The sequence below is a fragment of the Pantherophis guttatus genome, chromosome 5, assembly GCF_059756535.1.
Source record: "Pantherophis guttatus breed Tessera chromosome 5, ASM5975653v1, whole genome shotgun sequence".
Lineage (NCBI taxonomy): Eukaryota > Metazoa > Chordata > Lepidosauria > Squamata > Colubridae > Pantherophis > Pantherophis guttatus.
In genome coordinates, this window is record NC_142067.1 from 96,636,678 (window position 1) to 96,659,264 (window position 22,587).

The 22,587-nt window shown below is 39.8% G+C and overlaps 1 protein-coding gene across 3 annotated transcripts in view; it reads left to right on the top strand.

Moving 5' to 3' along the window:
* The first annotated feature begins 1,637 nt into the window (after nucleotides 1–1,637).
* LOC117666835 (sodium/hydrogen exchanger 2-like) overlaps nucleotides 1,638–22,587 on the top strand; it is a 52,466-nt gene continuing 31,516 nt past the window's right edge. For all 3 annotated transcript variants that reach the window (XM_034419838.3, XM_034419844.3, XM_087895368.1), the window contains exons 1-2: nucleotides 1,638–2,163; nucleotides 14,334–14,797. In XM_034419838.3, coding sequence (XP_034275729.1) covers nucleotides 1,878–2,163; nucleotides 14,334–14,797 — 750 coding nt within the window. In that variant the 5' untranslated portion in view covers nucleotides 1,638–1,877. The remainder of the gene's footprint in view (nucleotides 2,164–14,333; nucleotides 14,798–22,587) is intronic.

Genomic DNA, 22,587 nt, shown 5'->3' on the forward strand with positions numbered 1-22,587 from the left:
GCCATTTTAAACCTCTTGCTCAAATCACAGCACCTTCAAAATGACACTGGATTGTCTTTTCTTAAAAAGTTCAGTTTTACTATATGTTTCATTTTGCGAATGAAGTAGCTTGATTGCTTTAAGCTGAAAATATTTTACTTTTTATTATTGTATTTTTAAGATTCATATAGATCTGAAATCTGTATACACTTTCACATGGGTATTTTAAATACATGGTACAGTGTGTCAATTTATTGAAGTTTGAAGGCCAATAACTTAGATATTGTTACCTATTGCAGTACAATATACAATTTGAGTTTAGAAGTATAAAATTTGCTATATTGATATCTAGCATTGACTAAATATCTATATACAGTAGATCAGAAGATGGATGGGATACATAAGAAATAATTATTATTTAACTGTTTCCATTAAGAATTTAACTTTAGTTTGTTGCTTTTTTTATGAGACACTTGAGATAATCAAGTTAACTTTAAAAATATTTAATTTCTGTCTCACACTAAAGATAGTGATGATAAGTCCAATTAATATTAAAAAGCCTCACTTTCTACAATTCCCTTTTCAACCTGTTAATAAAGTATTTATGAAATATATCATCAAGGGCCACTTAGGTATGTAGATAAGGGCAGTTTGGTGTAATGGTTAAGGTACTGGAATAGAATCTGGAGACTGAGTTCTAGTCCTGCCTTAGATAAAAAGCCAACTGGAATATTGTCTTAATTTTACCTAGTAAATAACTAACTTTAAAGTTACACCTGGTTTTTGGTATCCCCTAGTATAAAATATGGATCCAAGGCATTTCATGAATCCTCTCACCCTATTGCCCTGGAACAAAAAAGGCTTTCCGAGTACATCCTTACAAAGTCCACAAATCTGCCATGAGAAAGTTGACTTTCAAATATCCAATTCTGCCCTGACAGAACACATTGAGTCATGGGTTATTATTGGAAGCAGAATCCTATTTCTTCCCAGCACCTCTCTGTAGGCAAGGTCAGAGACAGCGATATTATAGGAGAATGGATAAGCCTTCAGGAGGTTGAATGGCACTTTTCTCACAAGGAATTGCGACCTCTTTTGAAGTTTTCATTCATAGAGGAGTCATTTCCAGTTTGCCCCCATCCCTCGAGGAGATCCTGTTAGCTTTTCTTTCCACTGCATTCTCCTCGCCTTAAACGCTACCCGTATCAGCCGCCAGAGCTGAGGAACCCGGCTGCCCTTGACTGAGGGCTGTTGACAGCTGACAGGAAAGTTTCCCTAAAAGTTCAGAAAAATCTCCCGTCAGCTTTGATTCCCTCGCGCTGGTCTCCGCGCTGCCGAGGGGGACGAGTCCAGGGCCCCGTTCCTCCCTCCCAGGCCCTCGGGCGGCGCTCATTGGGGAGAACCGTCCTGTGAGAAGACGCCCTGACGGGCTGCAAAGCGTCTCTTCATGTGGATGACCTTCAAAGCCCCCTAAGCGTTGAAGGGAGGCGCGCGGGAAACTCTCTTTGGGGCTGCCAAAAGTTGTCCATTGCCGCTCATTGCCACAACCCAGCCCAGCCCGGCATTGCCGCCCTCCTTCCTCTCGCCTGCAGGTGCGTAAATGAGGAAGAGGTGGCGTTGTAACGAAGAAGGGCGGGGGAGCGAAAGGCGAGCCTCGCAGGAGAGAGCCTGCAGGTGAGCCCCACCGGCCGGCCAGGAGGAGATGAAACCCGGCGTGGAAGGTGGAGTAGAGGGCGTTCTTGGCCGGTCCGCCTCCCCCCCCACCCCACCCGCGTGACTTCTGCCTTCCCTGCAGGCGATGAGGGCAGGACCACCATCATGCTGGAAGTGAACCGGTTTAGCGCCGGCGTTGCTTCTCCTTCCAGTTGAACGGAGAGTGCCGGCCCCGCAGCCGCTCAATGGGGGCTGCTCGGGGCTGCCCGGGGATCGGCCCCTCGCTGCTCCTGATGGCCGCCTTTGTGCCGTCTGTGGTAGCAGCAGCCGCCGCCGCTTCGGAAAAAGAGCTGAGCGATCCGGCTGCCATGCCAGCCATCCATCCCAGTCCCGGTGCAAACACCTTGCAGGTCCCGGCTGAGACCCCTTTCGAGGAGACCAGGCTCCACGTCTTTACTTTGGATTACCCACACGTGCAAATCCCCTTCGAGATCACCCTCTGGATCCTCCTGGCTTCCTTAGCCAAGATCGGTAAGTGGAAGGAAACACAGAGGGTTTATGAATCCCCCCTTCGGGTCAAGGAGGGCGGCGTCGGCGCGGTGAAGGCAGAACAGGGGTTTTGGGGAGAAGGGGTGCGGCGCAGGTAGTAGATGCCTTTCAGGGATCCATTCTAGGAATTGGTCGTGCAGCATCTTGACTGAGTTTTTAAACCTGTTTCTGGAGCCTAAGTGGTAAATTGGCATCCTGTCCTCCAACCCGGGGAAAAGAGATTTGGAAAAGAGCTTTGAGAGGTCATATATTACTGAAAAAGTAGAAGGGGGCAAATCCAGGTGCTCCCTTTGCATGACAAATATTTCTCCCGGCAGGTCGTTTTGCATAAGTGATCGGTCGGATTCCTCTTATCTCAGAGAAAGCAACAAAGCAGAATGCTAATGATTAGATAAGGATCGCCTTGGAGAATTCCTTCCTAATTTCTTTGGTGGAAAAATCAACTGGCATTTGCAGGAAGATTTTAACCCCCCCTCCCCCAGCATTCTCTGGGATATTTAGCTTATATCCAGTACTCTAGAAATAAATAGAATAACTATAAAGACTGAGGAAGGAAATTCTTAATGTCTAAACATATAAATGTTGTAATGTCTCAAATACTTTGTACAGTACACAGGTAGTCCTGAACTTACAACCACAATTGAACCCAACATTTCTGTTATTAAGTGAGACACTTGTTAAATGAGTTTTCCTCATTTTATTACCATTCTTGCCTCAGTTGTTAAGTGAATCACTGCAGTGGATAAGTTAGTAACCTGATTGTTAAGTGAATGGCTTCCTCATTGACTTTGCTTGTCAGAAGGTTGCAAAAGATGATTACATGACCTTGGGACACAGCAATGGTCATAAATATGAGTCAGTTGCCAAGCATCTGAATTTTGATCATGTGGGCATGCTGCAGTGGTCATAAGTTTAAATAAAGGTCATAAGTCATAAATATGAACCAGTTGGCAAGCATCTGAATTTTTATCACATGATGATGAGGATGCTGCAAAGGTTGTAACTGTGAAAAATGATCATAAGTTACTTTTTAAGTGCTATTGTAACTTTGAACGGTCACTAAACAAACCGTTGTAAGTCAGGACTACCTATATACAGTAAACCCGCTCTATGTAGTTCTTGTTTGTGTGTGTGTGTGTGTTGTTTCATATTCATCCAAAAATTCTAATGTTGATGTATTAAGACCAACTCCACTTCATATTTGTATAAATGCTGCTTAATCATACTGGGCTCCCTAGAAAATATCACAACAGATAATATTGCTCAGCTAACCTTTGCTTAGGTCAGGAAAGCTCAGTAAGTTAGACCTGTTCAGGACTTAAATGAGAGACCATCAGGAAATGCTGGTGGCTGAAGACTATGTTAAGAAATTGGGAAGACAATGTATCTTGGAAGTATTCAATGGCAAACAACTCCAATATTGTTGCCAAGAAAAGGACATGGATAAGACTGTGCAATGGTTAGGACTGAATTCAGCTCAAGAATGTGTGCATTCCATTATTCCACTGAAATGTTCAGGCCAGGGCATTCAAACAAAAACATCTAGTTATATCCATTTTAAAATACTGGTAGTCTGGTTAGCCTAGAATTACATATTTGTAACTCTTCATCTTCTGTTTTGGTATATATGTATGATCCTGAGAGTCCATTCAAGAAGCATCTCACTCCACAAGAAGGTTTTAATTTATTTAGATCTGCTTGGGATGACATTTTTCATGTCTTAAGCTCATCAAAGAAGAAGAAGCTAGTGATTAAAGCTCATCCATAAAAGCCGCCTTTCAGCTCCTCCTGCCTTTACAAACTTAGTTATGATGTAGCTGCATGTTAAAAAAGTGTTATTTCCTTCAGTATTTAAGAGTTTATGATAAAGACGTCAAACTTTTTTGCTCTTTTTCTCTCTCTCCTCTCTCCCACTCTCCCCACTTATACATTGAGCCGCGGTGGCACAGTGGTTAAAATGCAGTACTGTTGGCTGCCTGCTATTTGGCAGATCAAATCTCACCAGGCTCAAGGTTGACTCAGCCTTCCATCCTTCCGAGGTGGGCAAAATGAGGACCCAGATTGTTGGGGTAATATGCTGACTCTGTAAACTGCTTAGAGAGGGCTATAAAAGCACTGTGAAGCAGTATATAAGTCTAAGTGCTATTGCTATGTACAAAAATGGTTAAGTATTACCCTTTGTTCATTCGCAGCTGATAAAAGGAAATACTTAACTCTGGTCATTACATTATCTATACAATTCATTTCTGTATAGTCAACTTTGCTACTTTAAAAGCAGATTATCCCAATTCATGGAAAATAAAGCTAACAGTGACTAACAATATTAACAAAAATGTATTATGGCTATTGATCAATCAATCAAAATATGCAAGAATTTTTTTAAACTATATGATCAGAGGCAGTGGGTCTTTAAACACCACAAAAATTTATTAAAAAATAACAGTGGGAATTTTGATTGACATCTAGTAAGGCATCAATAGGATCAGTACCCTGGATGGGAAAGACTTTTGCTCTAATTTTACAGGATCCTTTCTTAAATGAAATAATATTGCTAAGTATGGTGCTGGTTAATGACTGCAATAAAGTCTTCAAATTTCATAAATCTAAATGTACCATTTAAAACATGCTTGTTACTTTTAGATTTTTTTAAAAAATCTGATAATCTAACAAGTCCTAAATTCAGAAACCCTGCAAGGTAGTCCAGAGAAGAAACACAATTAGGTGTACTAGCTCTATATTTATTGTAAAGTTACAATAACAAAATCATGCAAGACTGAAAGGATATTTCCCCTTCTTTCCTTTTATTCTCTGGAAAGGATCCCTTTTGAAACATTTCCCATGCCTTCTCTCTCCGCTTAGATATCATTTACACACTGAGAGCCTGGGGCTCTCTCTTCTGTCCCCCAAGGTTATTCACACATACTGTTACAGGCATTAACCTTAACCTGTTTTAATGTCCTTACCTTTATGGAATCATTCACAGGAAGTTCAAGAAAATTCTGAAAGTGAACAGATTTTACACATATGATGCCTTGTCTCCATTTAATTTTATGCAGGGAGTTGTAACTGACTTACAGTATATTCTGATTTTCAAGAATATAAATCTTTCTGAACAATATTCTATCTATCCTAATTGCTCAGCTTTATTCTGTTTAAAATAGTTAGGCTCAGATAAGAAGCCATATATCTTTGCCCTAAATGTGACAAAGTTTTGTTTTATGGTTTGTAAATTATGAAAAGACTTGACAAATTAACACCCGAGTACTTGTTTCCTTCAGCATATATGATGACCCTTGTTACTTGGATTAAAGTAAACTGGATTAAAGTAAAGTAAAGTATTTTTTGTTGCATTATATTTTTACAATGAACTATGAGTGCACTGAAGTTGATATGATGTATCTATAGTTCATCAAAATAAAAATGTAGGTAGGTTTCTCATCTCATCAAAAATACCACTAGAGTATACCAAAGTTCAGTTTTGAAAAAGTTTGGCACTTTAATATATTATTTTTTTCTTTTGTTAGTTTTGATTGCTCTTGATTATCCTGACTGTTAATTATCAGGAAGTAAATGCGGTAAACACATTTCAAAAGTTAATTGTAGATGTACAAACAATAGCATAATAAATCATCTACTTTTACTACAAGAGACAAGCATAATATGATTTCTATTCCTAATACTTAGGAAAGATGTAAAATTTGACATTTTAAAAAAATTACTTATAAATGAAAAAGATATGAGTGAATCGTTTTAGTATACATTTCAGTAGACTGAAAAGTAGACGTATGAATTACAACTTAGCTGTGAACTATAATAAAGAACTACAGTTCCTTGTTCTCTCCCATTTAATTGCAAGTTGTATAATTAAATGGCTTAAGTGTGGAAAATGATGGGATAAACATGAATGATGGGATAAACATGAATGTTCTCTGTGTGAAAGGAGACTCTATGCCTGCGGCAAACCATGTCAAAATAGCAAAAATAAAATAATTTACAGAGGCGTACGCAACTATGAAAATAATCAGTTGCAATAGACTTCTAAATATACCATATTTTTTGCGCTATAAGACGCACTTCCCCCCAAAAATGTGGGTGTGTCTTATAGAGCAAATATTGTGGGGGAGGGGCGAGGGGGCGACCGCTGGGGAATGCTGGAGCCTTTGCTGCAAAGCAGCAGATTGGCGGTTGGATCGGCCTCCCGGAATACCACCAATCAGCTGTTCTAGGCGGCAGGGATCGCCGCCACCGCTGCCACCAATCGTTGCCGATCGCTGCCTATAGGTGAAGGCGATTGGTGACAGCGGCGATCCCACCACCTAGAACAGCTGATCAGCTGTATTCTGGGAGGCTGATCCAACCGCCAATCACCTGCTCGGCAGCGAAAGCTCCAGCATTCCCCAGTGGTGGCAGTAGCTCAGCTCAATTGACAGGTGGTGGGCGCAATGGAGCAGAGCCCTGACGAGCCACGAGGTGGGACTGCGATAATGTGCTGAAGCTGACCAGGCTGTTTGCTGTTTGCAGCAAGGATGCAAGTCAGATGAATACTGGATGGATGCTGGGAAGCAAAGGCAGATTTTTTTTCTTGTTTTCCTCCTTTAAAGCTAATGTGCATTTTATTGTCTGGTGCGTTTTATAGTGCGAAAAATATGGTATTTACTGAGACATAAGTCAATTTCCTCTCCCAAGTAAGTGGTCTTATAAATGTAAAATGTATTTACAAATAATATTTTGGTTGTCATTGAGTCCCCAAAAATGTTTATCAGAGTTTAAACTTCCTTTTTTATATCATAGCTTAGCTCTGAAATGTATGAAAGAAATATTTAGCAGCCTTCTCTAATTTTAAAGTCCTCTAAATGTGTTCTTCCCGAATTCTCAGGTAGAGCAATGCTGATTGAGAATTTCACAATCTGGACATCACCACAGAGCATTTGCATCTCATATATTTTGTCTTGAGGTGTTTCTGAAGAACAACAAAACTTATGTAATTTAAAATTTAATCAAATCTGCTGCATGCTCATTTCAAATTAATACGCGTTCACTATTGTAAAATTTAGTACTGTAATCTAATACATGCTTTATCCAAGCAAGTACAGTTCTTGTAATTTTTAAAGGACTCTTGGTGGTAACTGCTTACCTCCCATATTTTTATAATATTTGATCTATTTTCATCTTGACTAAAACTTGGTTAATGGTTATGCCATGTTTTGAGTATCAATGTCAGTGGTGGGTTGCTACTGGTTCTCCCCGGTTCTTGCGAACCGGTAGTGGAAATTTTAAGTAGTTCGGAGAACCGGTAAATACCGGTTCTCTGCTTGGCCCGCCCCCAATCTATTTGCTGCCTCCCAACTCCCAGTTGATCGGCTAGAAGGAAAAAATCAGGGCTCACTTGACAAAGAAGAGAAAAAAAACCCACCAAGACACCATCGCTTTAAATTGAGAAGCCAAGAAGCCTCCCAACTGATTGGCTAGAAGGAAAAAATAAGGACTCGCTTCTCAGCCAGGAGATCACTTTGCAAAGAAGAAGCAAAAAAAAAAAAAAAAAAGATGCTGTCACTTTAAATTGACAAGCCAAGAAGCAGCTGCTGGAAGGAGGTTTTTGTTTGCAGAAGTGAAGTGACATTCAGCAGTTTGTTTCTGAGTCAGCTGAACAACAAATTGGATAAGAGGAGGGATTCTTACATGGTTCTATGTTTTTGAAGTTTTGGGGTTTGTGTTTCTAAAAAGGTTTGGGCGATTCCTATTGTGAAATATCCTGTCTTGAATGAGTTTTTTGCCTGCTTGTAAATGGAGCCGAACCGGCTTCCACTTTCTATTATCTCTAAGCTCTGGTAGCTGTTTTCTTCTTACAAAGTTTCCTTTATGCAGCTGGCAGGAATGTGGAATGAGTATCAGGCAGGTTCCTTGTTAACAGCTTGATTTTTTCTTGCCTTTCTGGCTGCCTTTTCTTATGAGTAATATTTTATTTGGGGAAATGAAAAGGTGGGAGTTTGATTCCTTCCCAGAGCAGGTTAGTGGAGTGGGGAGGGAATTGGGATTTTGAAGTAACCTTCCTCTGTCATGCCCGCCATGCCACGCCCACCAAGCCACACCCACAGAACCAGTAGTAAAAATTTTTGAAATCCACCACTGCACAAGTCCATCTTAATACGCTATTCCTGGTATGTGATCTTTTGTATACATGCAGAGAAAGAAGCACTCTTGTAATCTTTGACTTTTAGGCTTGCTGTCAAACATCACCCATAATACTAATGACTGTTTTGAACATTATGCAGGTTATACTACACAAATGGCTATTTTATATGTGAAATTATGACTGAAATATTTCTGCACCTATATTGGTTCACACTGTCAGGAAGTTTCTCCTTAGTTTTAGGCTGCTTCTTTCTTTGTTCAGTTTCCATCCATTGCTTCTTGTTTTGCCTTCTGGTGCTTTGGAAAATACATTGCCCCCCCTTCTTTCTGGCAGCCCCTTAAAAGCCTGTTGCCTATCACACTCTTGGGCAAAGCGTGTGAGCCATTTCCTCCTTTCAGTGGTCCATGAAAGTGCATCTATAGCTGTGATGGCGAACCTATGGCACGCGTGCCACAGGTGGTACGTGGAGCCATCTCTGAGAGCAAGCAAGCTGTTGCCCTAGGTTGCGTTCACTGCGCATGCCAGCCACCTGTTTTTCGGCTGGGCACACCCACGCCGCCCCTCCCCTCCCAGGAGTCTCCACATGGTCTGTTTTGGATGCCAGGTAAGTACAGGGCTCACATGGAGGCTCTGGGACGGTGAAAAATGGGCCTTCCCGAAGTCCGGAAATGGGCTGTGTTCACCCTTCCCAGGCTCCAGGAAAGCCTCCAGAGCCTGGGAAGGGTGAAAAACAGGCCTATAGGGCCTACAAGAAGTCCGTAAATGGGCTGTTTGTGGCCTCTGGAGGGTTCAGGGAGGCCTGCTAGGCCCAAAAAGGAACGCAGGAGGAGGGCGCGCGCATATGCAGGGGGAGGGCCATCGCAGGATGGGGCACGTGGGATGCATTACATTATGGGTGTGGGCATGTGTGCACACGATCCCCCTGCGCTCCCCCACTTTTGGCAGGTGATGTCAAAAAGATTTGCCATCACTGATCTATAGTATGTAGATAATAAGTTGAAAAAAGGTGAACAACATTTTTACAGAACTATAGATATGTTGAGGCTGGGTGTGACAAGGAATGGCTGGGAAGGGAGGGGCCAGGCGAGGCACCCCTTGATGTGAGTGACATTGAGTTGGCCATGTCTACCCAGTCACAGACCATCAAGCTACACCCACTATCACATGACCATCAAGCCACGCCACAAAATAAGCCATGAAATTTAGAACCCACCCCTGATCAACGTCTATCTTTTTCTTTTAATGTTAATTGTTAATGTTAATGTTAATTTTATTTATATACCGCCCTTTTCCCAAAGGACTCGGGGCAGTGTACAGCCAATTTAAAAACATAAATATAGAGACATCATCATTAAAACTGTTTTGTTTGTGAAGAATACTAAAGAACATAATGGTTTACTCATTACTTTGTGATTTCTGAATTGAGATGTGGATTTCAGAGTTATTAACCTAGATTGGTTTTGTATGGCCATTTTAATAACATTCATTATGATTAGGTAATAGTTAAGCACAGATAGTCTGAGACAGCTTTAAGAAAAGGACAGCAGTGGCCATCTCTGATATATCCATATCAGGTACCCATAAAGAGATGATGATGGAAAGCTCTTAGTGAGCACCTTTAATAACATTGGGGGAAGATCAATGAAAGTCTTTATGAGTATATAGGATACTTCCCATACTTCCCATACTCCACCAAGAAACTTCAAGAGTCATTCAGTAATTCACGAATAATTAAACCTTGATCATTAAAAGTTCTACTTTTAATCTTGCCTGCATCATTACGTAGGCAGGGAAGACAGTGAGAACTTCAGTTGCTCAGGCAAATATAGGAAACCTTTTCAAGAGTTCTTTCAGTAACTTTACACTTTGCATTCTGAATCACATCCAGTTCTTTAGCTGGGGTGGAGAAGCCTCAGATTTGACTAATTGTGCGATGACCTTGGAGAAGGCAACCAGAAGCCATTAGGACAGCAACAGGTGCTGAACTATGAATAAAGCCTATGGCAACAAGATAGTATTGGAAAAAAATATCTCAGACTTAGAGCATACTTTAATGATTTGATCAATAGAGTGACAGGAAACCATGAGATTTACAAATATGGTCAGTGCACTGTGCAGGCATACATACCAGGTTTTAAATTATTTGCTATGGATGTGGGGTTGAATTATCTGATTGATCAATGTAGAGAAGAATTTGCTGATAAGATGAGAGATGAATTGATAATCGGTGCCTCAGATAATTTGGAAGAATTAGTCCAATATTGTTTGGTAATGGATTTCTGGCTGGAAAAGTTGGTGTGTGGGAAACATGGCATGTGGACTGGATTATAAGCCTTTTCAAGCCATGTTCACCTCCTGAAGGCCTTTCAAAATCCAGCACTGGCAAACCTCTGAAACTGGAGGAGTTAAGAGATTTCTGTCTTCGGAAATTAACAAAGAAGGAGAAATTTGGGGTTATGTTTTACCGCAGAGCTCTCAAATAGCTATGTCTTCCACAGCTAAAATTCATGCTGCTTTCTCAGCTACAAAATACCACATCTGGATCCATATAGCAAGCAAATGCCTGAATCATCCCAAGCCCATGATTTTAGGAAATTTCACAGGCTTCCTTCCCAGAAGCTTTGCAGAAGGGCCCTCAGACAAGTAAGGAGAGCTCAGAGAGACAACAGTAGACAAGTTGTTATTCTTTGTTTAGACCAGTGGTTCCCAACCTTTTTTGGCCATGCCCCGCCTAAGCATGTCTAAAATCCTGATGCCCCGCCCCCATGACATATAATTCTTACTATTCAAAAAGTGAACTCCTACTCATGCAGAAGAAGCCTAAAAGGCCATTAACTTGGTTTAAACAAGGTTCCAAAGAACATGGCATCCATGAAAGAGAAAAATAAAAGAACAAAAGACAGTAGAAGTACTGAGGAACTTAAAAAATAATAGTATGAAGGGATATGAAAAAACAGCAAATAAAGTTTCAAAACATATAATGCATAAATATAAAATAATTTTAATGGCGCAGAAAGAGGGGAATTTAAAAAACATTCTTAGCTTAATTTTGAATAATAAGATTGTCATGAATGAAAGAGGGGTTGTAACCTATGACCCCCCTACTCGCCCATTTAGTTTGAACCTGCAGCTTAGTGGGGAAATGCTTTGGTAGTTCAGAAGATGGAGGTGGATCACACAGGCCTGGCAAGGCCTACACATGCGTGGTCCAACCCGATTGCTCTGAGAGGAAAAGTCTTGTAAAAGATGGCTTGGGAAAACACAGATTAAAAACAACTGTAAATCTAACAATTTCTTACTTAAATTTGGGTCCTAGTTCTGTATCTTCACTGCTGGGCTTTCCCCAGCAGCCATCCACTCTGTCTCCCCACAGAGCAGCTCTCCCTGCAATCACCCAGAAGCAAAGCCCATCAGGGGTGGGTTCTACTTACCTTTACTACCGGTTCGCAATGGGGCCGCAGGCACGCACTTGCTTTGTTCGCGCGCATGCTTCGCAGAATGCTCAGAAGCATTCTGATGACGTCGGAGTCAGTGGGTGGAGTCTCCCTCCAGTTTTACTACCGGTTCTATAGAACCGGTCCGAACTGGAGGAACCCACCACTGAAGCCCTTAGGAAAGAGAGAGAGAGACTCTGCCAGTCCCATGATCCTTAGTGGGAACACATCTGATTGGCTGGCAGTTGCTCCCTCCTCCCCATAGCTGGGATATCCTTTTCAGACCAGGCCCTAGGAAATGCATTTTAACAAAGAGAACAATAGGTAAATGAAACACAGCTGTTTCATCACAAATATATATGAACAATTACTGAATTCAAAAATTCGGTTAATAGCTCATTTTCAAATTGCCCCCATTAAAAATCAAATTGCCCTCCTGTGGGGCATGGGCCCCACGTTGGGAACCACTGGTTTAGACCAGTGGTGGGTTATCCCCGGTTCATACCGGTTCTATAGAACCGGTAGTAAAACCGGCGGGAGGCTCCGCCCACTGACCCCGACATCATCAAAATGCTTCTCCGCTTACGCAGAAGAGCGTGCACACAGCCCCGTTGCGAACCAGTAGTAAAGGTAAGTAGAACCCACCCCTGGTTTAGACTCATCTATAAGAAACAATTCTCTGCAACAATCAATTTCATAGATAAGGCTATAATACAAGTGTTTGATTTTTGATTCAGAAGTTTTTAAAAGTAAATGCACAGTTGAAATCAGAGACTTTCCTTTGTGGTTAGTGTACAGATTCAAAGATCTTCATTTTTATATGTGATAACAGTGGCAAGATTCTTATATCTGCATACAAATGTAAAGATTTACAAATACCTACAATGAAAGAATAGATGGGTGAGCTGATAGAATTGGTGGAAATGGTGAAATTGACAGCTTTGACTAAAGATAAGATTTGACTAATTTATAACTTTACCTGGAGACCACTTTTGAAAAAAAAAATGAAATTGTGATTTTGGAATATATGGGATTTTAGAAATAATATGGAATATTGGTAATTTTAGAGTAATAATTTGATGTATTTTTTATCTATATTGGTATCAAAAAAGTGGGAAATTATTCTTTTTCTATTGTTTTACTTTTTCATTCCTTTTTCCTTGCACTTTTATCTTGCTTTTTCCTTGACTTTTCCCTATCTTTTAATACTTTTTTTGCTTGTCTATTTTTACACACACACACACACACACACACACACACACACACACACACACACAATCCACTCAGACACTAGAAACACAAAGTTTTCATATGGAAGACACTAATTCATTCTTCTGATTTGAATACATTCATAGTCCAAATTAGCCCCACATTACTTCCAGTAACCACAAAGTGGTGCCTGAAATACCTGTAGATCTTGTTCCATCTACTGATAGGACTGATATCTCGAATTGTGTGAGATGTAGGCTGTGATTTCTCTTTTCCTCCAGATCACCTTATTCTAGATAGTTTCCTCAACCTGCCAAAGCAAAAGCAGAAAGTCTCAAAGTCTGTAGTGAAAAGTGAAACTCTTGTGTGCAAATGGGCACATCCAATGAATAGAATGCTACCTGGTTCATACTTGCTGAAGGAAACTGACTCATTCAGGATGTTCCAAAGATGCTTTTGTTTTTCCTTTAAGTCATTTTGCTTCTCATCCAAGAAGCTTCTCCAGTTCTGACAGAACTGAAGAAGCTTCTGGGATGAAAACTGTCAGAATTGAAGAAGCTTCCTGAATGAGAAGCGAAACACCTTCAAGGAAAATCAAAATCTAATTGTCTTTTGAAAAAGCACCTTTGGGACAACATGACCTAGAGTACTCAGAATCTCCATAGATACTCATTCAAGGGCCAATCAGTGCAAGGGACTCCAAATGAATTCATGGGAAAACCCATTTTTGCAATAATATGCAGAAAAAATGCCTTTACCTTCTCTGGGATGCTTTTTTGAACTTCCCAGGCTAGTCTGCAACCCTAGTATGTAGAATTTTCTTTCCAAAGAATGAGCCATTCCACTGAACTTTTGATCTAATGTTGACAATTGCAAAATACTGTATTTCTCAGCTAAAAACCTTAAAGTACCACCCTTTTAAGGAACCTTTTGCAAAACTACAAGATCAATTAAAGTCTGAATTAATCATTTTATCTAAGAAGTTTTAAAGCATTGGTATCAAATCATGAAAAATAAAGTTATCTCATGAATTCCAAGCTAGTTTTAGTTATTTCTAAAAATAATAAGAGTACAAAAAAATTATAAAGAAAAAATAAAATAAAATAAAATTTACCTAACAGGCTAATTCTTTCTTGCAGATTTTGCTCATAGAAAGTTTATAGTTTGATTGGTTTTGTGGCACTTGAAGAGTATGTGGGTTACCTGATTTCTTTTTTCTTTTGAGGGTTTAATTGTAAGTTTATAAAAATGCATGAAAAGGAATGATTTAAATACAAAAATAAATAAGATTAATATGTTAAGTATAATATCATAAGGTTTTTTTGTCACCATATAATATTATTTCTCTTTCTCTTTCTTTCTCCATTAATTTGAAGGTTTTCATCTCTACCACAAATTGCCTCAGATAGTTCCAGAAAGTTGTCTCCTTATTGTGATTGGACTGATTTTAGGTGGAATTATATTTGGGGTACAGGAAAAATCTCCACCAGTGATGAAGAGCGATGTTTTTTTTTTATATCTTCTTCCTCCAATTGTCCTCGATGCTGGTTATTTTATGCCAACACGCCTCTTCTTTGAGAACTTTGGCACCATTTTTTGGTATGCTGTTGTGGGCACACTCTGGAATTCTTTTGGCATTGGCATTTCCCTCTTTGCCATTTGCCAGATTGAGGCCTTCGGTCTGAGTGACATCACTTTACTGCAGTGCCTGCTTTTTGGGAGTTTGATTTCAGCTGTGGATCCTGTGGCTGTGTTGGCTGTCTTTGAAAATATTCATGTCAACGAGCAGCTGTACATCTTAGTTTTTGGGGAATCTCTCTTGAATGATGCTGTAACTGTGGTAAGTGACATACCTACAAATGCATGCAGACAAAACGTTTGCACTTCTATATGCAATAAAATCAGGCAAAACTAAGTATCTTTTATAAAATTTTTAGGCTTTTGTTCTAGGAGGTAAGGAACAAAGAGAAGGGGATTTAAAACATAACATCTAGTAATCTAATATTCAAAATATGCAGTGTTCTTATTTGTAATAGCAAATTATTACAGTCTTTTCAATTACCACAAACATGTGAATATTTAATTGTTTATTTCACATAACTCTCTTGCATAGGCAGACATTTGTGGAGCAAGGTTAAAAATACCCTCATATCAAACATGGTTGGGTTTTGTTTGAAGAGCAATAGCACTTAGACTTAGACTTCACAGTGCTTTACAGTCCTTTCTAAGTGGTTTACAGAGTCTGCATGTTGATCCATACAATACCCTCATGGCTTTCTTACCCTCCCTTTTTTTCTCCCCTTCCCATCATGCATCAGTGCAAGTTCCCGCATTCTCTAATTACCCAGTATCCTTTAACTGATGAGTAACATTAGTCAACATTTATGTGAAGCCGCTGGGCGAGATCATCCGTGGTTTCGGGGTGGAGTACCATCAGTACGCTGACGACACCCAGCTGTACATCTCCACCCCGGATCACCCCAACGATGCCCTTGAAGTGATGTCCCGGTGCCTGGAGGCCGTACGGATCTGGATGGGGAGGAACAGGCTCAGGCTCAACCCATCCAAGACTGAGTGGCTGTGGTTTCCGACGTCCCGATATAGTCAGTTGACGCCATCACTGACTATTGGGGGCGAATCATTGGCCCCCACGGAGAGGGCTCGCAACTTGGGCGTCCTCCTGGACTCACGGCTGTCTTTAGAAGAGCACTTGACGGCCGTGACCGGGAGGATTTTTCATCAGGTTCGCCTGATTCGCCAGTTGCGTCCCTTTCTGGATCGGGACTCTTTACGCACGGTCACTCATGCCCTTGTCACCTCCCGCCTGGACTATTGCAACGCTCTCTACATGGGGCTCCCCTTGAGGAGCACCCGGAGGCTCCAACTGGCGCAGAGTGCGGCCGCGCGGGTGGTAATGGGAGCGACATGGCGTTCCCATGTAACACCTCTCCTGCGCGAGCTGCACTGGCTCCCGGTGGTCTTCCGGGTGCGCTTCAAGGTTTTGGTTACCACCTTTAAAGTGCTCCATGGCTTAGGACCCGGGTACTTGCGGGACCGCCTACTACCACCAATAGCCTCCCACCGGCCGGTACGCTCCCATAGAGAGGGGCTCCTCCGGGTGCCGTCAGCCAAACAATGCCGACTGGCGGCCCCCAGGGGGAGAGCCTTCTCTGTGGGGGCACCTACTATCTGGAACGAGCTCCCCCCAGAGATACGGAGGATCCCGGATCTGCGCACCTTCCGCCGCGCCTTAAAGACCTTACTATTTCACCAGGCCGGCCTAGCCTAATTTTCCCCCTCTTTTATAAAAGATTTTTAAAATTTTAAATATTTTTTAGTATTTATATATTCAATTTTAAATTGGTTTTAAAAGTTTGGGGTTTTAAATTTGTCGGGGCCAAAATTATTTAATTTGATTTTATTCTATTTTTAAATTTTGTATTGTATGTGTTTTTATTGTTTGGCTGTGCACCGCCCTGAGTCCTTCGGGAGTAGGGCGGTATAGAAATCTAATAAATAATAATAATAAAAAAAAAACAAACATTAGAATGACAATATATAAAGGCTGACTGGGGTGCAGAGAGGTCTAGTTATTCCCTGATTTTAAGAATGGTATTGCACATCCTGCCATACACATAATTTCAAAATGGATATTAACTGTGTTGGTCACCAGATATACCAAATCGGTAACAAGAAAGAAATGCATTTTAATTTCATACAGGATATGGCGGTATTCATCTCACAGGAAGTGAGATAGAAAAATGGGAAAATTGTATTAGTTACTGGATAAAATCTCTGAGGTCATGAGAATGTGTAAATGTTCACAATAAAAGCTATAAACACCTTTGAAATAGCTCCTGGTATACATATGAATGGTAATTCAATTTTGTAAACAACACTATTATCGTGTAAAGATCTGAACCAATTTGTAACTGAGTTTCACCCTTTCGCTTAAATCCAATATGAAAAGACTACAATACTCCATTAATGAGTTCTGCTGATTCTGACATCTGTCCCTGCATTTGGAAGGGGAAGTTGAGTTCTGTTTTGCAAAGGAATAGATAGTTGGCTAATTATTCTGTCCTTCTGGCAAAAGATGTTGATCAGTTATTTGAAAGATGAAAGATGTTATACATAACTCATTGAATGAACTGCTATTAATATTTTAAACATTCTGCTAAAGTTTTAACTGATATAAACATACTTTTTGTCATCATATATTGTAATTCATATAATTTGTATTAATTCTTTTTCCTCCTAAATCACAAGAACACATATTTCACTTCACTAATTGTCTTAGCTAATGAACTAAACAGTACATATATATTGCAGCTCATTAAAAGTGGTATTAATCTTTTTTAAAAAAAGAAAAACCAAATTCTTAAGTCTAGCGAGTAGACAAATGATAACCTTACATTTAATACTTAATAAGAATAAACCTATGTTCCTATAATGTGGTAAGAAATGTAAACTGCGCATTACATATATTTTAGCTATAGTGAAATCTTACTTATTTATTTGAATTTGTTAGCTGTCCAATTTCAATGGTCTCGTTATTTAATTCTAAACTAAAAAGAAAACGTAAAAGACAAACATACTGTAGGAAGTTAGCACCCACCCCTTTCCTGGAAGAGTGAAATATTTTAGGAAATATGAAAAAGGCAGAATATTATATTTCCCTGGATGAGAAATATGAGAAGCGTATTTTACAGACAAAGCAGCTCCCACCTTCCTGCCCCCACCCTTTGTCAATGGGCCATTAAGGCTTGGGCCAGTCTATTCTACATAACAAAGATCTACCTCCTTCAGGCAGAGCCATAGTAGGAATTGCCAAAGATAGGATTAGCCCTCTACACAATAGCAGCAGAAACTCACCAAATGTGACCTGGGAAGCACATGTGACCATCAGCCAGCAAGGCCCCCACCCCCTGGGAGTCTGACAACCAATCAGGATACTCTTTTGGGGCCCCAAGAAATGCAGAGCCAGAGAGAGCATAAAAACCCGAGGATTTACTGTATCTGCCCCTTTTTCTGTTCAGGAACTCAAGCCATGTGATCCTGTCCACCATTAAACCATCTTTCCAAGCAGTCTCCATGTTTCCGGTGTCTGTTTCCCCACTTGGAGCAGAACCTAGAAGGATGTTTCTTCCAACACATACAGAGGAGGAATCATGCTGGATCTAAACTTTCATTCAGAAAGAAGCTTGAATAATTTTATTATGGATACATCACAAGTGATTCTGCTAGAATCACAAGCCCACACGAACTTATTTCACTTTTTTAGGCTCATCGTAGAAGCAGTTCTATTAGTAATCAGATGGAGTATTAGTAATTTTTTCCATAGGAATGTTGTATTTCAAACTCAGAAATAGAAAAAGTGTATAGCAATGTGTTGGGTAACTACTAGGAAATTGTTTGAATTAAATTTTGTATTAATTTTTCTATTGTACTTTGAAAATAAAAAGAAAAAAGAAAAGATGAATACAGGAGTTGCTAAAAGTTAATGACCATCCCTATGGCAATGAATGACCTCTATGAAAATAGTTATTTGTTGGCTACAGCCCTGTTCATCACAGATTTTATGCCATGACAACATCAGTTAGTTTTCAAGGTGCCATGGGATTCCTGGCTTGCTGATGACAATATCATACAGCTTTTTTCTTAAATTATGTATCCATATACTTAAATCCCTATCAATTTTTAAAATCTCCAACAACCTCCAATATGCATCTCACATTCAGCGAGGTGAAGAAATAAAAATTTGTTGGGCTGAACCACTTTAGGAAACTGGCAGATTAACATTGTATAAAATTCTGTCTCACTTTACAAAAATAAAGTTTCTCATTCATGTAGAGTTCTTATAACAAAGAAAGTTCGTATTTGCCTTTCCTCTCCATTTGCATTTTAATGGAGCATGCAATGTGCAATTGCCATGTTAAATGGCACCATCCAGAAAAAGCATTGCAGTTTCATTCTGCTGAATATAAACCAGGTTAATGTCTATATTTAATAGCTGATATTCGATAAGCACCAGGAATACCTGGGGAGTAGAACAAGGAAGTTGTTGAGATTGAGATGGGAGCACACTTCTCAGATTTCCATTTCTGTTCCTGAGAAGTACTTCTGTACAGAGAAGTAAACTGCACTGGCACCTCCTTTCACTATTTCCAGCTTTTTTGTGTGGTCAAATTCCTTGTTGCTTGTGATATGGTTACTGCTTTCTCACAGGTTAATGAGATATGATTTCACCAAGCAGGGCTAATAAGATTTGCATATAGTGCCTCTTGCCAATGCATCCAGCCTGCAGCAAGTAAGCAAACATGTTTTGCTTCTATTTTCTGTGAACCACACATAACTCAGGACAAGATATGGTTAGTTTGATATATAGTCCACAAGTTGTTGTTCAATTACATGTTGTTTGATTAATAATAGAAAACACTATCTGAAGTTCTAAAGTTGGAAAGAACAACAAAGAATTATAGGTAGGAATGAAGGTCCTTTTTACAGAGCCCTAAATCATGAGAAATAACTTCATTTGTGATTCGTGGCATACTTACTCTGAAACTGCAAATAAATAGAATATGCTTATAATAAAGCAGGGTAACTGTGAATAGAGCAATAATGCAGTGTGGGACATGAAAGAGAATGTCTGGAAGTTGAGTCACTTGGCAAACTGTTTGTTTGTTTGTTTGAAATAATTTGTTTTGAATTAGTCTGAGAAAATTGGTAAGGGGGACCCCATATATGTCCTCCAGGATGGTTTCATTTCACCTAATCTGAATAGGCTCCTTAGCTGAGTCTTTAAGGGTCATTGTTCCTAAATTCTTAGATGGTCATTAAGTGTAATGAACCTGTTAGATATAAATGCCTTATTCTCCAATGTGTAAATAGTGTACAGACAGGGTATCAGGGGTTAACTTATTCTTCACTTCTTAATGTATTCACAATTCACCACTCCCACATATAGCTCCACCCATTGTATATATAAGGAGCTACCTACACCATTTCCCTTGCTTCTATCTGTGAATATTCAGTGAATATAGAATGCCTAATGTAAATAAAAGAATATATAGTTAAATCTTTAACTCTCGTTGATCTTATTGAGTCTGATCCTGAAAATATTGCAACAAACTGGTAGCAGAGGATGGTTAATTGACTCAATAAAAAGCTTTAAAATGTCTAAGAAAGATAGGCCCAACACCAGGGCCTACAGCAAAGAAATGGAAACGGAACAAGAAATAATCAACGAATCCACGAATGCAATTTCGAGAGAATCCGAAGAATACACCACTGAAGACGAAGAAATAATTGATGACCAGGAGGAAATCGAAATAGAAAATAACGAACTCAGGTCAGAGATATTAAAACTATTAAAAAGCCAGAAGAATGATGAAAGCCTCATCGCGAACCTCCAAGATATGCTAAAGAACAGCGGAGCAGCGAGAGAGAAAAACATCACCAATGAAAAACCCAAAGATCCAAAAATAGTGAGTAATATGACTGCGGAGAAAATCATTACAAAGAAGAAAAACGATGATCCCGCGCAAAAATTTGAATGGCAGCCGTCTTGGTTTCAACCGGCCTCCAAGATGAACGAAGAAGAGCCAATCAGCAAGCTCAATTCAAAATTTCTGGCGCGAAAAATATTATCGGACAACGAAAACAAAAAGGAAGATTCAAACACCTCAGAAGAATCAGAACCAGAAAGCGAGGAAGATCCAACAAAACACCAAATAAAATCAGCGATGAAAACGCTCTTTGCTGCATTTGGGCCAAAACTGAAAATTACTAAAAAGACACCAAAAAAGCGAACGAGCAAGCCAATGACTCAAGACCTGCCCGCTCCCATCCTGACTACTAGAGCGCTGACGCCGGAACCCAGAGAGCCCTGCCGATACCGCCCTACGCCGCAGACCGAAGCAAGCACCAACGCTTTCAATAGAAGAGGAAGAACAGCCACCGTCGCCAGAACCCCCAAAGTCGAACCAGAGACCGACTCATCTGAAGAAGAGCAGAGCGAGCAAGCCGCAATGAGGAGAACCTTCCACGACGACGCCGAAGAAGAAATGGGCAACGCGCATGCGCGAAACTACGCTGACGATCCGGGAAGACATGAACAGGAGAGAAGATCATGCAGACTCGTAGCGAGCATCCCCATGCCGTTTTGCAACTTTCTGCATTTACGAGACCACGGACTACCTCAGGTTGTAAGTAATGGACCCAATAATGTCGGAAATTTACCCAGTGACTTCCCAAAACTAAGGGTTGATGGCATTAATTTACAAGAATGGTATCAACAGCTCCAGGTTGTCTTTATGAAGGAAAACTTACTGTTTTTTATCACTAGTCCCCCAAAAAGACCTTGGACACTAAAAATAGATTGTTTACACCATAGAGCTTTTTTCTTAATAATATCTAGTGTGTCTCCTGCAATGTATCACAGCATTAAGCCAAATTTGACTGTTTCAGAAATTATTCAATGCATGTTTAATTTGTTTCACAGTGACAGTGTAGCCACCACCACAAGGATATCTAAAGACTTCTTTTCATCTAGGATAAAACCAGGGGTTTCCATAAGTGAACATTTAATATCTTTGAACAAAATAAGAGCTGAACTGCATTTGAGGGGGGAGGTGATTTCAGACCAAACAATGAAAAGTGTCATTATCAACTCACTTGACCCATCATGGGACAATTTTATGTCACATTTAGACACAATCAATCTAGGGTATTTATCCATTGAAAGTCTATCTAACAAATTGATAACAGAAGATAATTCTAGAAGGAATCGTTCTAACAATCACACAGAACATAAACCATATAGGAAAGTAGCTTTCCAAGAAAAATATAGTGGAACATTTAAATGTCATAATTGTGGATCCAGGGAACACAATAGAAGAGATTGCCCAAAATTCTTAAAAGAAAGATATAGATCAGAATACAGAAACAAAAACGATTATAGACAGCCTTCCATAGAAAGGCATAGATATAGGAGCCCACCAAATCACAGAGAGAATAGAGGGGGCAGAGACAATTCAAAGGATAGAAAGTCTGGTTCACTGAATGGATTAAATAAACAAGACAACACTAACACACAACAAAGTGAGAACAATAATTGGCTTATTGATTCTGGAGCAACTAATCACACCACTAATAACAAAAGTATATTGTCTTCATTTGCAGAAGATAAATTTGTAATTAAGGTAGCTAACCAAGAAAAGGTTCAAGTATTAGGCAGAGGAAATGTAACCTTGCCTGGTTTAGGAAAAATAGAGGGGGTATTACTAATACCTGAAATACCTCATAACATATTAAGTGCCATAAAACTAAGCAGAGATTCTGACATTAACATTGTCTTTTCAAAAGGAAAGGCAACTTTGGAAAAGAATAAAATAAATGTAGGCACTGTGGTGACTAAAGGAGGACTGCCTTACCTAATAACAAAAGAAAAATGGTTACATAACATTGATTCAAATATGGAAGATTGTATTGAAATAGATGATGAGAATGTTAGCAACAGTGACAATGATGAATGTAAAATATCTCATGATCACACAGATGCACACAACGATAAGAAGCCAAAGATAGGTAAACCAATTCATGATGAGTGTGCTCACATATTGCATAGGA